The sequence below is a fragment of the Pomacea canaliculata genome, linkage group LG5 (assembly GCF_003073045.1).
Source record: "Pomacea canaliculata isolate SZHN2017 linkage group LG5, ASM307304v1, whole genome shotgun sequence".
Lineage (NCBI taxonomy): Eukaryota > Metazoa > Mollusca > Gastropoda > Architaenioglossa > Ampullariidae > Pomacea > Pomacea canaliculata.
Genome location: NC_037594.1, coordinates 14,203,321 through 14,215,976, shown reverse-complemented (window position 1 = coordinate 14,215,976; position 12,656 = coordinate 14,203,321). Strand labels below are relative to the sequence as shown.

Here is a 12,656-nt window from a genome sequence, read left to right as displayed (position 1 = left end):
CGATATTAAACAGTTGAAATAAATGCTGCAGGAATAGGAGACTGTATAAAGCTCATTATGTCTTGGGCACGCAGTATATGTATTGTATCCCCTGAAAAGTTTGCTAATCTTTTCTTTTAGACGGACAAGGAGGTGTGGCTCCTGTCGCAAGCCCCAGCGAGCCTCGAACCAGAAATGAAGCGAACTGCCATGGACCCACGTTACATAATAAATAACATTACTGTTCGATCATTATTGTCAGCTCCGCATTTACCACACTTCAGTTCCACACCAACTGCATGCATAACCCTATCCCAAACACACATGCGAGCGAATGCAAACGCACGCACGGAAATACACCCGTTCACACTTCCACTACATGCAGATGCATACTGAGATAAGCAGACGCATTCAATATTCAATTCTCACCCGAGCCGCAGGGGAGTACAGAGAGCTACAGTCTCAGCGTAGACACTTTCTCGGGGTGGGATGTTCTGGGTTTGACATGACTGTACCCGACTCGTGATGGTTCAGTTTGTGAATAAGTAGTCGATCTGTATAGTTTGAATATGTCGATAGGTATTTTTTTTTTTTTAATTTTAACAGCTTATCTCTCAACAGGAGTGTATGCATACACTCTCTCCATTAATTAGTGTTACTACGGCGCGGATATATATTATTGCGGAGATATATTATTGTTATATTGATTGTTTCAATTTAATGTCTGTGACAATAGCATTAGTAAATACTTATCTGTCAATCAAACACAGCCAGCTATCGTCTTCAATCTCTACACAAAAATGGTGGTTGTAATGTGTCCGATAGCGAACTCAACGAGAACTTTAATCTTACATTTTACCGTATTCTGCCATTCGTGGAGGTCTCCAACATTCTTCTTTCTCGTTTTTACTTCTTGATGTCGGCACATTGAATACGAAACTAAAAGACTTGTGACTTCGCCATAGTTGCACGAGTGGAGCTGCTCGCCCGTCACATGAAACTTGCGACAATGTCCAAACCTATTTGTATAAAAGTAAGTTTATTTTTATTTTGAAATATGGAATCTTAACTTTAAAATTATTGCATATATACATCTTAAAATGTAAAAGGAACTATTTTCTTCTCAGTTATTATAACGACTCCGTATTTCGTGTCTGTCTGCTCGAGCTCAACCCGCTCGCCATGAGTTCGGCTGTCTGCTAGCTCGCCTCGTGACTTGATAACGGGGTGGATGAAAGTGTTGGTAAACTTATAGCACCGTGAAAAGGTGACAGAAATCCGAGACCCTTGTAAAACACTAGTGATTATTTGTGCCGACATCGTCAGCACTAGTTTATTTTCTAACTACATTCACATTTAGAAACGGAAAGTACATATTCACAAGCTGGAAAACCGCTTACATTTTTTTTCTTCGCGGTGTTAAAGAATTTTGTCCTTTCTAAGGTCACACGTGCTAATTTTGCAGACCAGTAGTTGTCAACTTGTGAAGTCGTTTGCTTTTATGAGTTACAAAAAGACAACCCCGCGAGCCTACTACCTATTACGTACCCATCACTTCAATTAAAAAAAAAAACCACTAAAGCATTTCCACCAAATAAACTTTCCACACTTTCATAGCTCATGCTGTCAGTGTGTTTGCTGGCGCACGCCCCTAAGCGTGTGTGTGTGTGTTTTAAATGTTATGAAATGGTTGTTTGTCCATTAAAAGTGGTCTCTCAAGTCTTCACAATACATGCCTAGTATTTATGAAATGAAACTTTAACCATTTCTTAACCAGGTGTCCCAAGTCTTTTTAAAAGGTGACGTCAACAGAAAATAGTTTAAAAATACGTTTTTAATATTATTTTCCATTTCTGTGAACAATTTTTTTCCTTTTTGGCAGCACCCATAAATAATAATATACAACAAAATACTGCCATCCACCTACATGCTCAACCACTCGGCGACAATTGTCAGAGGGCCACTAAGTGTTATTTTTATGGATGAGAAGACAGGTTAATTTGTTAGTCTTGTTCAAGAGTGCTATCACACTTGGTAGAAAAGGATTTGGTGGAAGCACTCTTCTTGGTGACCAGTTATTTCCATCTGCAGCCAGAGGGTAGCATTTGGAAATGGTAGATGTAGCAGGTGAAAGGGGTATGGGATAATGCTGACAGTCTTAAACATCACAGACCTGGTGTATGGATCACGCTATGGTCTTTGAAGGCCAGTAATCTTACCAGCAGTCTTGGCTACCATCGTCAGATGCTTTAACCTTTACGGAGAGAATGCTAAACCACACAGAATGAACATTGAAAATCAGGCTGTGATATACTGACAAGGCATGGCTGCTGACCCTGAAAGTTTTCAATTGTCCCAGCAGGAACAGGCACAGGTGTTCTTTCCTAGACATTATGTGTTTTCATCGAAGGATTGTTTGCTGTCTAGCACACTGAAACTTAATTGCCAATGAGTTTTCGTCCTTGAGTAAGAATTAACTTGTCAGCTGTGAATTTAATCAACAGTAGGGCACAGTTGGAAAAATCTGTCCTTAAGATTTAGATAGGGAACAGATTTGGTGAGTAAATAGCCCTGCAGGTTTCCTGTATTTTTGACCAAGGTGGATGAGATTTTGTCCCTAAGTTGACCCTTTGCAATAGTCCTGGAAAAACTCGAACAAGAGCATCATAAGAGCAAGTGTGGCTGAATTGAAAAGTCCATGAACAGGATACAAACATATCTATCAGTGCTGTCAATAAATCAAGTTCTTAGACCATGGCTTGCAACTTTTCACTTTGATTTGCAAACAAGTTGCATTTACTGCAAATCAAGGTATGATTTTGTCAGCTCTGCTTGTTGCCTGTTTTTATAACAGAACTTATTTATTCAAGTCATCCAGTTACCCCAGCTAGTGTCACAGTTTCATTACCCTTGCATCCTACCAGATAGTTATATTGGTCAGATGAAAGTGAGAATGAATTGAGACCGTATTTGTTTTGTGTTAATCTTATTACAACAGCATGATCACTCAGCTTGTATCGAAATTACTGCACTAACAGTTAAAACTTGTGGTTCCAAATAATTAATTTAAAAAAAGGCTTATTCCTTTCACTAGCACTAGTACAGTAGATGTTTTAAGATTATAAAGCTATTAAATAATGTTCAGTAAGTAGCAAAACTGTATGATTACATACTTGATTATAACTGCAAAAATAGAACAAGGGATTAGTTTATTTTGGTTCATATTAATTGCTAGTGGGAGGAAAAAGCAATGGCTGTTACAGTTCACCCTAATGGACATTTATGTGCAGTGTTCATTTTGAAGTTTCAGACATTTTTGTACATTGAAATTTAGTATTCCAACTAAAAATGCCACATAATTTAAAACAGATCTTATTTTTCATGAGGGTGTTTGGTTGCATGTTATGGCATGCAATGGATTGTTATGTTTATAATATCTTATAATTTTTTTTTCTTTAGATTGAAGATGACGACCCAGGTTATCCACTTGATGTGCTTTCTGTACCAAGGCATTATGAGGAAGATCTGGAGCGAATCTTAATCCCAGGAGGTCTAATAAATGACAGGTAATTCAATAAATTACTTATGCATGTTAAAATATAAATAGTCAATCTCACTAACAGGGTATCTAAGACAAAAAAGGTTAACTGGATTTGTTATACTCCGTACATTTAGTGACCAAAAGTTTTGTAAAGAGGGGACTAATATATTATCACGCAGGAAAAATATTTTTTAAGTTTTTTTTTTTTAAGTTTTGAAAATTATTTTGCACAGTTTGGAGGAAAGACCTCTTATTCGGCCACTGGTTAATTATTATTTATTTTTTTTAACAGTCATTTTTTATCTTGAAATGACTCAGTACTGAGGTAGTGAACATAGCAAGGGAGACATGAAAATGTCATCTTTATTAGTGAATTCTTTTATGATTTTTGTCCTTAAAAATTATGTTTGCCTAGACAACTTGTTAAGTTGAAATTATCAGTTCTACAAGAATTCATCCTGCTTAACATTGTCTTTTCTTCTTTAATGTTTTTCAGAACTGAAAGAATGGCCAGAGATATCATTAGCGATTTCCAACATGAAGCCATTGTAGGCCTCTGTGTCTTGAAAGGTGGCTATAAATTCTTCACAGACTTACTTGATAAGATTAAGATCATCAACAGAAGCAGTGGTCAGTCAGTTCCAATGTCTGTTGATTTCATTCGCCTGAAAAGTTACTTGGTAAGCAGTCTGGAATAATTTTCCTTTTGAATCTAACATTTTGTATATTTCACAGTTTGTATAACCCTCATGACAAGACGCTCATGCTACTCCATTCAAGCTTTGAAGTCCTCAGTGAAACTTTAATTATTAGAAACAGAATGGCACTGCCTAAAGAATTTTAGTCTTGCACAGTTTGCCTTGATTCTGGCTGCTGCAAGCAGATCACTTGCTTTTTGTTTGAGAGGTAAGAAATCAGACAGACGCATTCTAGGTGTATTTTGCATATATATATATGATTACAGGCAGTCCTCAACTTACGACGTTGTTCCGTTCCAATGTCACGTTTTAAACCCAATATACTGTACATAAATAACTTACTGTAAGCACTTATCCTAGCCTAACACCTATCCTAACACAGTAATTATCAAAAAACACATATAAAATATGTTTAATAATGAAATGAAACACGAAGTTCGCGTTACGACGTTTATGATGCAAAACCACTTAAGTGGAAGTAAGGCTTTATACAGTAAATTGGAGATGTGTCTAACCACAAAACATCGTAACTCAGGGCTGACACAACCCGAGGACTGCTTGTAGTTTATTTGTAAACAACTGACAGAAAGGCATTCATAAATTTTCTGAAAGTGGCATTTAAACTTTGTTATTTTATGGGGGAAAAAATCATAATTTCAGTTTTAAACCTACTGACATAAATGATTGCTTTTAATTACACAAAAAAATTTTATTGTTAATTTCAAAGTCTCACCACTTTGTAACAAACTTCCCCCCAAAAAAATTCTGCATGATATTCACAGTATATTACTGGTCATGGTAGATACAGATATATATATAGCAATAAATATGCGTAATCTACTGCAGTGTTTGAAATTGCATGAAATTCAGAATATCTTAAGATCAGATTTTTGGCATCCTGCTGTATGCTGAACTGGTTTTGAGAATGTAGTTTTTTCTTTTTTTGCTTTGAGGATTTGTAGGCACTTATGCCGACTTAGGTTTTTTTTTTATTGCACTTTAAAAAGCAAAATTTTATTACTTATCATAGATGTATTCTTAGTTTAATGCATATAAATCTGATTCAATTAGAATAGAGATGTATTCTTAGTGGTCAAGAATGGGTTTATTAACAGACATGAAGAGTTGACTAGAAACAGAATCTAATATGTTCACGCATACCAAGGAAAGTATAATTTCTGTTAAATTCAGCATTTCAAGTTATAATTCAGTTTGCTTTGATTCCAATTTGGTTTAAGTTATTGTTTATTGCTCTTTTTGTTTGTATGTAAAATGTAAGCGTGATAAGTTGATCTGCTGAAGTGCAAATGTCTTTGGGATTGGAAAATACAGCTTTTCAACCACAATGTTCCAGTGTACAAAATTAGAAATTAAATGGAAAAATACCTTTGCCTGAGTGTTATCAAAAAATATTAATAGTTGCAAATATTTTTTAAAAAATCAAGTCATTTAAAGTGGTTTTTAAAATTGTATTTTCTATGTCCAAAGACTCACGAAGGAGATTTTGAGGTAATGTGTGTGCATTTGGCATGATACGGCTTCTTGTTTTAGTTGCATTTACTTTTGTTTTATCTAAGCATAAAACACAATTTTAGCACTTAGCTTACACTTAGCTAATGTGTTCATAGGTGACGACAGCTTCAAACAGTTAAAATAAATAGTTTCTATATCTGCTAGGTGGTTATCAGTCATGAAAAAGTTTTGTTGGCTGTAGCTTGGGTATTTTATTTATTTTTTAGAAATTTTAAAAGACAGAAGGAAGAAGAATGTTAAACTTGATGGAACATTGTAAAACATATAACTTTTATAAATTTTCTAAACTCTTGTAAAGATAGTACAGAAATGTGAAACATAATTTGCACTTGGGAAGTATGTCAACTTAAAGTATTTTGTAACAAAAGTACTATTGGTTCTACAGTTTCTAAAATATAATATATGCTAGCATCTTTATTTGAGTTTTTAGTTGACATATGGTTGGTTCCATGAGACTGGGGATGGTCACATTTTAAAAATCAAGGAAAATAACATCTACGTTGCATGTTACTACCACAGATTTCAAAATAAACTTTTACTTATGTGTGTGCATTGCCAGTTTTGCACTAACCTGCAGCATTTGTATTAAGGTTTTTCTGCTAATGTTGTGCTGCCCGTCACACATTCTTCTCCTGCTATCTACATTTTGCTTATGATCTGAGTATTTAAAGAATAAACACATAACCTTGCACCTGTAATGTGCCTCTAGTGTGCTGGTTGCAGTATTATTTTGTAAGTAGCTTATATACGGCTAGTGTCTCGCTTTTATGTTAGGGTTAGGGTCTGAAAGTCAGATATATTAAGAATTATTTAGAGTTTGTTAGGTAATGATTAAAATCTTAGCATTTAAATCTTAAATGATCCTTTCTTTTTTAAGTTTAATAGAGTTGTTTTAGAAAAATAAAAATGATCAACATCTGTTAGTTCATGTCGTTAAAACTTACAATATTTATAAAAAGCTGGGATATGTTTTCATACATTTATGAACATGTACTCAAGTTTTATTTTAAAAGTTTGAAAGCGAGTCTTTAATTTAGATCAAATATAACTCAAATCATTTTCAAGAAAGAAATTAAGCAAGATCTTTCATATAAATATAGAAATAAAAAACAATTAAAAATTGATAATGTCAACTCATTCAACATTTTGAACATGTGGTCAACTTTGTAAACTCAAGTTGAGAAAGAAATACTGAATTTGCCAATGTAACAATTTTGTTGTTGTTGCCGTGATTGTATTGAATATTGAAGAATCAGCAGTTGTCATGAGTTATCAAGCTACTATCTTCATGCAGAATGACCAGTCAACTGGTGCTATTGAGGTTATTGGTGGTGATAATCTAGAAGACTTGGAAGGCAAAGTGAGTAATGCTGTCATTGTAGTATACGTCACAAAATCACACTTGTGTCTGAACTAGTTTGTTTGATGTGCAAGTATGTGTCACCTATGCAATGTGAGAAACTTCTCATGCCTGTCTCCTACAGTATTTTTTTTACCTTGAAAAAATGTGTTGCAATCTTTAGTGATGCTATATAATTCTCATAACTTTTACTCCTTCAAAACATAATAAGGAATAGATAAGAGAAGTTTGCTTTTCAATTTCCATTCTCCTCAAGAACATTCCAGAAGGTGTTATGCTGACCAATGTATTAAAGAAAGAGGAGTGTCAGTGCAATTACTCCAACATCAGTGTAACTGCATGGTTATCACTCCTAATTTTAGCCAGACAGTTTTATAAAAGTTTTACTAAAAAATAAAAATGTAGATTAATGTTTTCCAGTCATGATGATGAAAAAAAAACATACATGCACTTTTGCATGTGTGCACACACACGTTCAAATGTGAAAATTTGCTGGATACTTATGTTGCAGAATGTTTTAGTGGTAGAGGATATAATAGACACTGGCAACACTATGAAGCAACTGTTAACTCTGCTGCAAACAGTTCGCCCCAAAAGCATCAAGGTTGCCAGGTAGGAGATTGTTGGTAAATGTGTTGTGTACGCTGGTACTTTATCTTATCTTTGTTTTGTTTGTTTTAGATACTTTTCACATTCTTATTACAAATAGTAAGCATCCTTGATTGAATGTACTGTGTTACTATCTGTAGCTTCAATATTTACAGTAAAACCAGTATCAGTGATACTGATATGTTAAATGTTAAATTTTGACTTTTCTAGCCTGTTGGTGAAGAGAACATCAAAAAGCAGTGGCTATAAACCAGACTGTAAGTGTTTTTTTCTTATATTAGAACAGTTGCATTTTACTCATGTCCAGTAAAAGAAACGCAGACCATTGCACAACATTCTTGGTGTGGACTTATTAAAAGGACCATTTAGTAGAAAGAATTGTCGTTGGAGACATAGGCCAAAACACTTGCATACACAATTCATAGCTCAAACTGCTTATACAATTCACTAAAGTAAACCTCATGCTGTTTTCAAGCCTTTAAATGACTTTGTGAATACCCATCCATTAAGCATGTTGGTATTATTTCCCCTGCAGCACTCAGAGTGGCTGCTGACCAAACATGCAACAAGTTTTGTCCTTTGATGTATGCTGTTAAACAATTATTTTAGTCTCTAAAGAGACTCACTATATAATATAGAATATAATTTTTTCCCTTTAATATTGTTTGTTCTGTCAATGAGCTTTCTCCACTTAAGAAATGGAAAATGTATGTGCTGCTCATAATTTTTGTTTTCTTAATTTTTTTGCAGATGCAGGATTTGAGATCCCAGATCTTTTTGTAGTGGGATATGCACTAGACTATAATGAATACTTCAGAGATCTAAATGTAAATATTCTTTGTGTTTTTGGTCAGTATTAGCAAAATATTTAAAGGAAAATGAATACCAGTTCTCCCCTAGCACTTACAGTAGTAGTAGTCTTTCGATTTTCCTTGCTGAATGTTTCTAAATTTTTTTTTTTTTGCTCTGCAATAACCATAGTATCATATTACACAATTTATAATATATTTAAGATTAATTAAATAATTGCTGAATGTTTGTTCAATTATTTATGTCTAAAGAATATATGACTAAAATAAAGGAGCTGGGCTGGAAGTTCTTTAGACTGTTTCAGAACTTTTTTTTAATGACCTTTTCATCCTGTCTGATTTTTAAAATCATTTACAGGGCTTCTGCTAAGGCTAAATTCTTTGGGGTCCCAGGGACCCCTTCTTCAGATTTTTAAGGGCTCTCTGTTCTTTGCCCAAATTTGAAGGGGACCCCATTGACAAAAATTGAAGGGGTCCTTCGAACTTTTAATGCGTACTGTACGCAATTTTTTGCGTAAGCAGAAGCCCTGATTTAGCTATAAGTTCAACATCAGTTCTCGGTTGTTCAGCTTTTTACTAATCATACTTGCTTCATTTTAATTTAAATAAAGATTGTAGAGGACTGAAATGATTGCATAAAGTTGTTTAAAACTGTGATGTGCTTGAAACTGCATGTTATAAATTGTAACATGTAGAATTTAGTTAATTTAAAAGGCTCAGAACAATGTATAATTCATTTCCTTCTCTTTTCAGCATATAGGTGTTATCAGCGAAACAGGAAAAAAGAAATATGCAGTAAAGAAGTAAAGAAAAATTATCAACTAAATCAGAAAGACAGATCCCCTGAATCATGATTCAAAATGCAAAATTGTATTGTGCTTTTTCATCTTTTACATACATGCACATCAGTATTTTCACAGATATTAAATATTTGTATCAAAACAGGTTAAGTAACAGCTGAATGTTACATGATTTAAATCATTTAAAAATTAACAACAAAACTGTCAGAATGCTCGCATTGCTAAATGAACTAAAAATGGCTTCCATTTTGTTATGTTCTCATGAGTTGATTTCTCATTCAAAGAGAGCAGCCAAACACTTCTGTAATGCTGTGTGCATTTTAATTGTATTTTATCTTACAACCATATTTTCACTTCCATGTGGGCATTGGTTCCCTGTGGAAATTTGGAGAGTGAATAATTATGGCCACTGTAACAAATATTTTAGACCTACATACAAGAATTTATTTTTTGAAATTTCTGAGCAATTCTGTTAATGCTTGCTTCTGTGCTTTTTGCCAGAAATGAAGCTAGAATCGTGCAAGAAAAATGTGCCCAGTGAAAAGAATGTTTTCATCAAATATTTTTATGTCTCCAGATTACATAGGAAGAAAAGCTATTTTTCCAAGAGTACGTAAGCTTATGATGCTGCATTTCAAGTAATATGTAGGTTAGGTCATAAACTGAGAAAAGAAAAATAATACAAGATATGAATTTCTCCAATATATTTTTTTGTCAGATGTTCAATTTCAAACTGGCTGTAGCATCACAGCCTTATTCTGTACAAAATTTTGGTTCAAAATCTTATCTTTCACTATGGATGCACAAAACTTTCATTGTAGGAGCATATCTGAATAACTTCTTTTACCCTCTATGCATTCACAGCTGTGTGCATCTACACTTGTAGTAGACATCAGATAGATGTGCCCTAAACAATGATTTGCTTATGTGTCTGCTTTTTATCACATCCAAGACTTTTCACTACATGGTGCATGTTTTTTGACATTTGCAGAAACCAATACCGGATAGCATGTCATAATAAAACAGAAAAAGTGATATAACTGTGCTTAAGTTAATGTAGGAAGGATAGCTTTTTTGAAGCTATCACATATTGATGTTATGATGACATTTCATCACAAGAGCTTTATTGAAATGTGATTTATAATTTTTGAAGTTTTCAGTCATTTTTGCCTGTTATTGATTGTTTATATATGTGCATATTTCTTTTTTGTTTAAAAGCCATAACACGTCTGTTTTCAGGAGAAAGAATTGTAAGAATAACCTTCATACTTTTTGGTTTTTCTGGATAGTATTTGTAAATCCTTGTAGTATAATGTGCATTAAGTATTTAATTCCTCAATTAAACAGCTAAAATCCATTACGTAGAACAAATGGTGATATAATCTTGAATATTATGGTCATAATGCAAATCTTAGCCCATGTTTTTCAGTGAGCCTTTTCAGAACAACTGTCTTTAAGGCAGGTGTATTTTGTTCTTTTCTTTTAAATATTTGTGGATAGAGCAGCAGATAGCTTAATCATCACAGCAGTAGTGTTGTAATGGGATTACTCTGTACATGTGGTTATTACAGTTCATCTTTTTATAGCCTTAAAAAAGGGGGTAGCTTTTATGTTTGTTTACTGTTGAATCATGTTCTCAGTAAAACTATACAAGAAATCATGCTTGCAAACGTTTTCGTGATAGAAGCTAAAATGTACATAGTTGAGAGAGTTGTCACATGTGCCATCTACCAACAACACATAAAGGAATCATTCCAACACCAGAAATCCTTAAATGTATTTCCATCAAAATAAAGCACTTTCAGTATCAAGTGATGCATTTAGAAAAAGCCGTCTTTGTTTCCTCACGATTTTTGTTTTGTTTTGTTTGTTTCGAGTACCATTTTTTTTACAGGCAAGGGGAGAAAACATTAACCTAATATGCAACTTCAAGAAGAGCTGTGATGTGAGAGTTGTTAGATCTTCAGACAAAGCTCATTATATTTGTGACATTGTGAGGTATTTTGTCTCATTGAATCCTTTCAGTTGAACCTTGCAGTGAAGGCAAGTCAAGCTACTGAAATATCTACCTTTCACATCTTCGGGGAATATAAAGTTGATCTCTTTTTCTTGTATAGAAAGTATATGTTAAATCAAATTTAAACAAATATGTACACACTTAGCCATAAAGTGATATGTCTATGGCTCTTTTGTTTAGTTACAAGTTATCAAATGTTTCATTGTTTTTTAAAAATTATCTTAATACATTGTATTAAGGTCATTTTTTAACAATAAATAATTTATTAATTTCCTTACATTTTGCAGTGTTTTGGATTATTGGACTTACTTAATCAACTCACCGAAGTAAAGTTTTTGTTTGAATTTTGTCCAGTACAATTCCAGCACTTTCAAAATTGTAAAATTTTCCTTTACTTCAATATTATTTTCTTTAACTTTGTGTTGTGAACTGCAAAAAATTACTAATATAATTTTTCCGTGGAGATGTTTTCTGAAATAATTTGTTCATGGGACAACTTTAATTTTGCTTTTAGATCTTTTGGATTACTAGGAGAAAGACTTTGATCTGATAACACTTGAGATTATAAAACAAAGTGTAAGGATGAACAAAGTATACCAAAATCTGTTGCACATTTGCTCTGTCTCGATATATTAAAATGTTTCCAGAACACAGCATTGGCTTTTAAAGACGCGAAGAATTGAAGTGTTCTTGTTAAGGTTGCGCTTGTGTCTTGTATCCAGTAAAATGTTTCAATATACAAACTTTCTTGCTATTGATCCTTTTAATAATTTATATGATGAGACCCCTGACCTAAACTCTTTTACATTTTCAAACCACTGATGATGAATCAGCTACATTTTTAGAGCTTCCTAGGCAAATTTTCTTTGTGTGATTCAGGGTATTACACTATACACAGATTTCTGCATGATTGGAAACACAGAATTTATCATCTTTTTCGTGTAAGACATGAAACATTTCTCTTGACATCAACTGTACAACACAAATTTGACCACTGAAAATAAGGATTTTGCAGCATCTTGTACAAATCACTAGGTGATATTCCTAATGTGCAGACAAAACCAACTACACAAAATAGTTTTGTCACATTTTTATTTATCACATAAAAATACAAATATAGCATAGGATACAATTTCGTTAGTATACTATATAAACTCACATTCTCTTTAGATGACTTCCCGATTTTTGAGGACAATGATTAATTGAATGTTAAGTAGCACAATGACTCCAACACACAAAATGTAATTAGAAGTTCTAAGTTAAAGTGCTTTAGTTAAGTTAAAATTAATCTGCTACACTCACTCCTCTCC

General features: G+C 33.5%; 1 protein-coding gene across 2 annotated transcripts; it reads left to right on the top strand.

Annotated features, from left to right (window-relative positions):
• The first annotated feature begins 474 nt into the window (after positions 1–474).
• Positions 475–12,000, top strand: LOC112563983 (hypoxanthine-guanine phosphoribosyltransferase-like). 2 transcript variants are annotated; one of them, XM_025238481.1, is made up of 9 exons: positions 475–1,012; positions 3,439–3,545; positions 4,017–4,200; positions 5,707–5,727; positions 7,046–7,111; positions 7,623–7,723; positions 7,931–7,977; positions 8,471–8,547; positions 9,283–12,000. In XM_025238481.1, exons 1-9 carry the CDS (start codon positions 974–976, stop codon positions 9,334–9,336), a joined length of 696 nt encoding a protein of 231 aa, XP_025094266.1. In that variant the 5' UTR covers positions 475–973; the 3' UTR covers positions 9,337–12,000. The 2 variants fall into 2 exon arrangements, with proteins under 2 accessions (XP_025094266.1, XP_025094267.1); XM_025238482.1 differs by lacking the exon at positions 5,707–5,727 and having other exon boundaries at positions 660–1,012.
• The last annotated feature ends 656 nt before the right edge of the window (positions 12,001–12,656 follow it).

Coding starts and splice junctions, on each gene's coding strand:
- LOC112563983 (XM_025238481.1), top strand. CDS start 974: ATGAAACTTGCGACAATGTCCAAACCTATTTGTATAAAA. Junction 1,013..3,438: donor CCAAACCTATTTGTATAAAA/GTAAGTTTATTT, acceptor TTTTTTCTTTAG/ATTGAAGATGACGACCCAGG. Junction 7,112..7,622: donor TAGAAGACTTGGAAGGCAAA/GTGAGTAATGCT, acceptor CTTATGTTGCAG/AATGTTTTAGTGGTAGAGGA.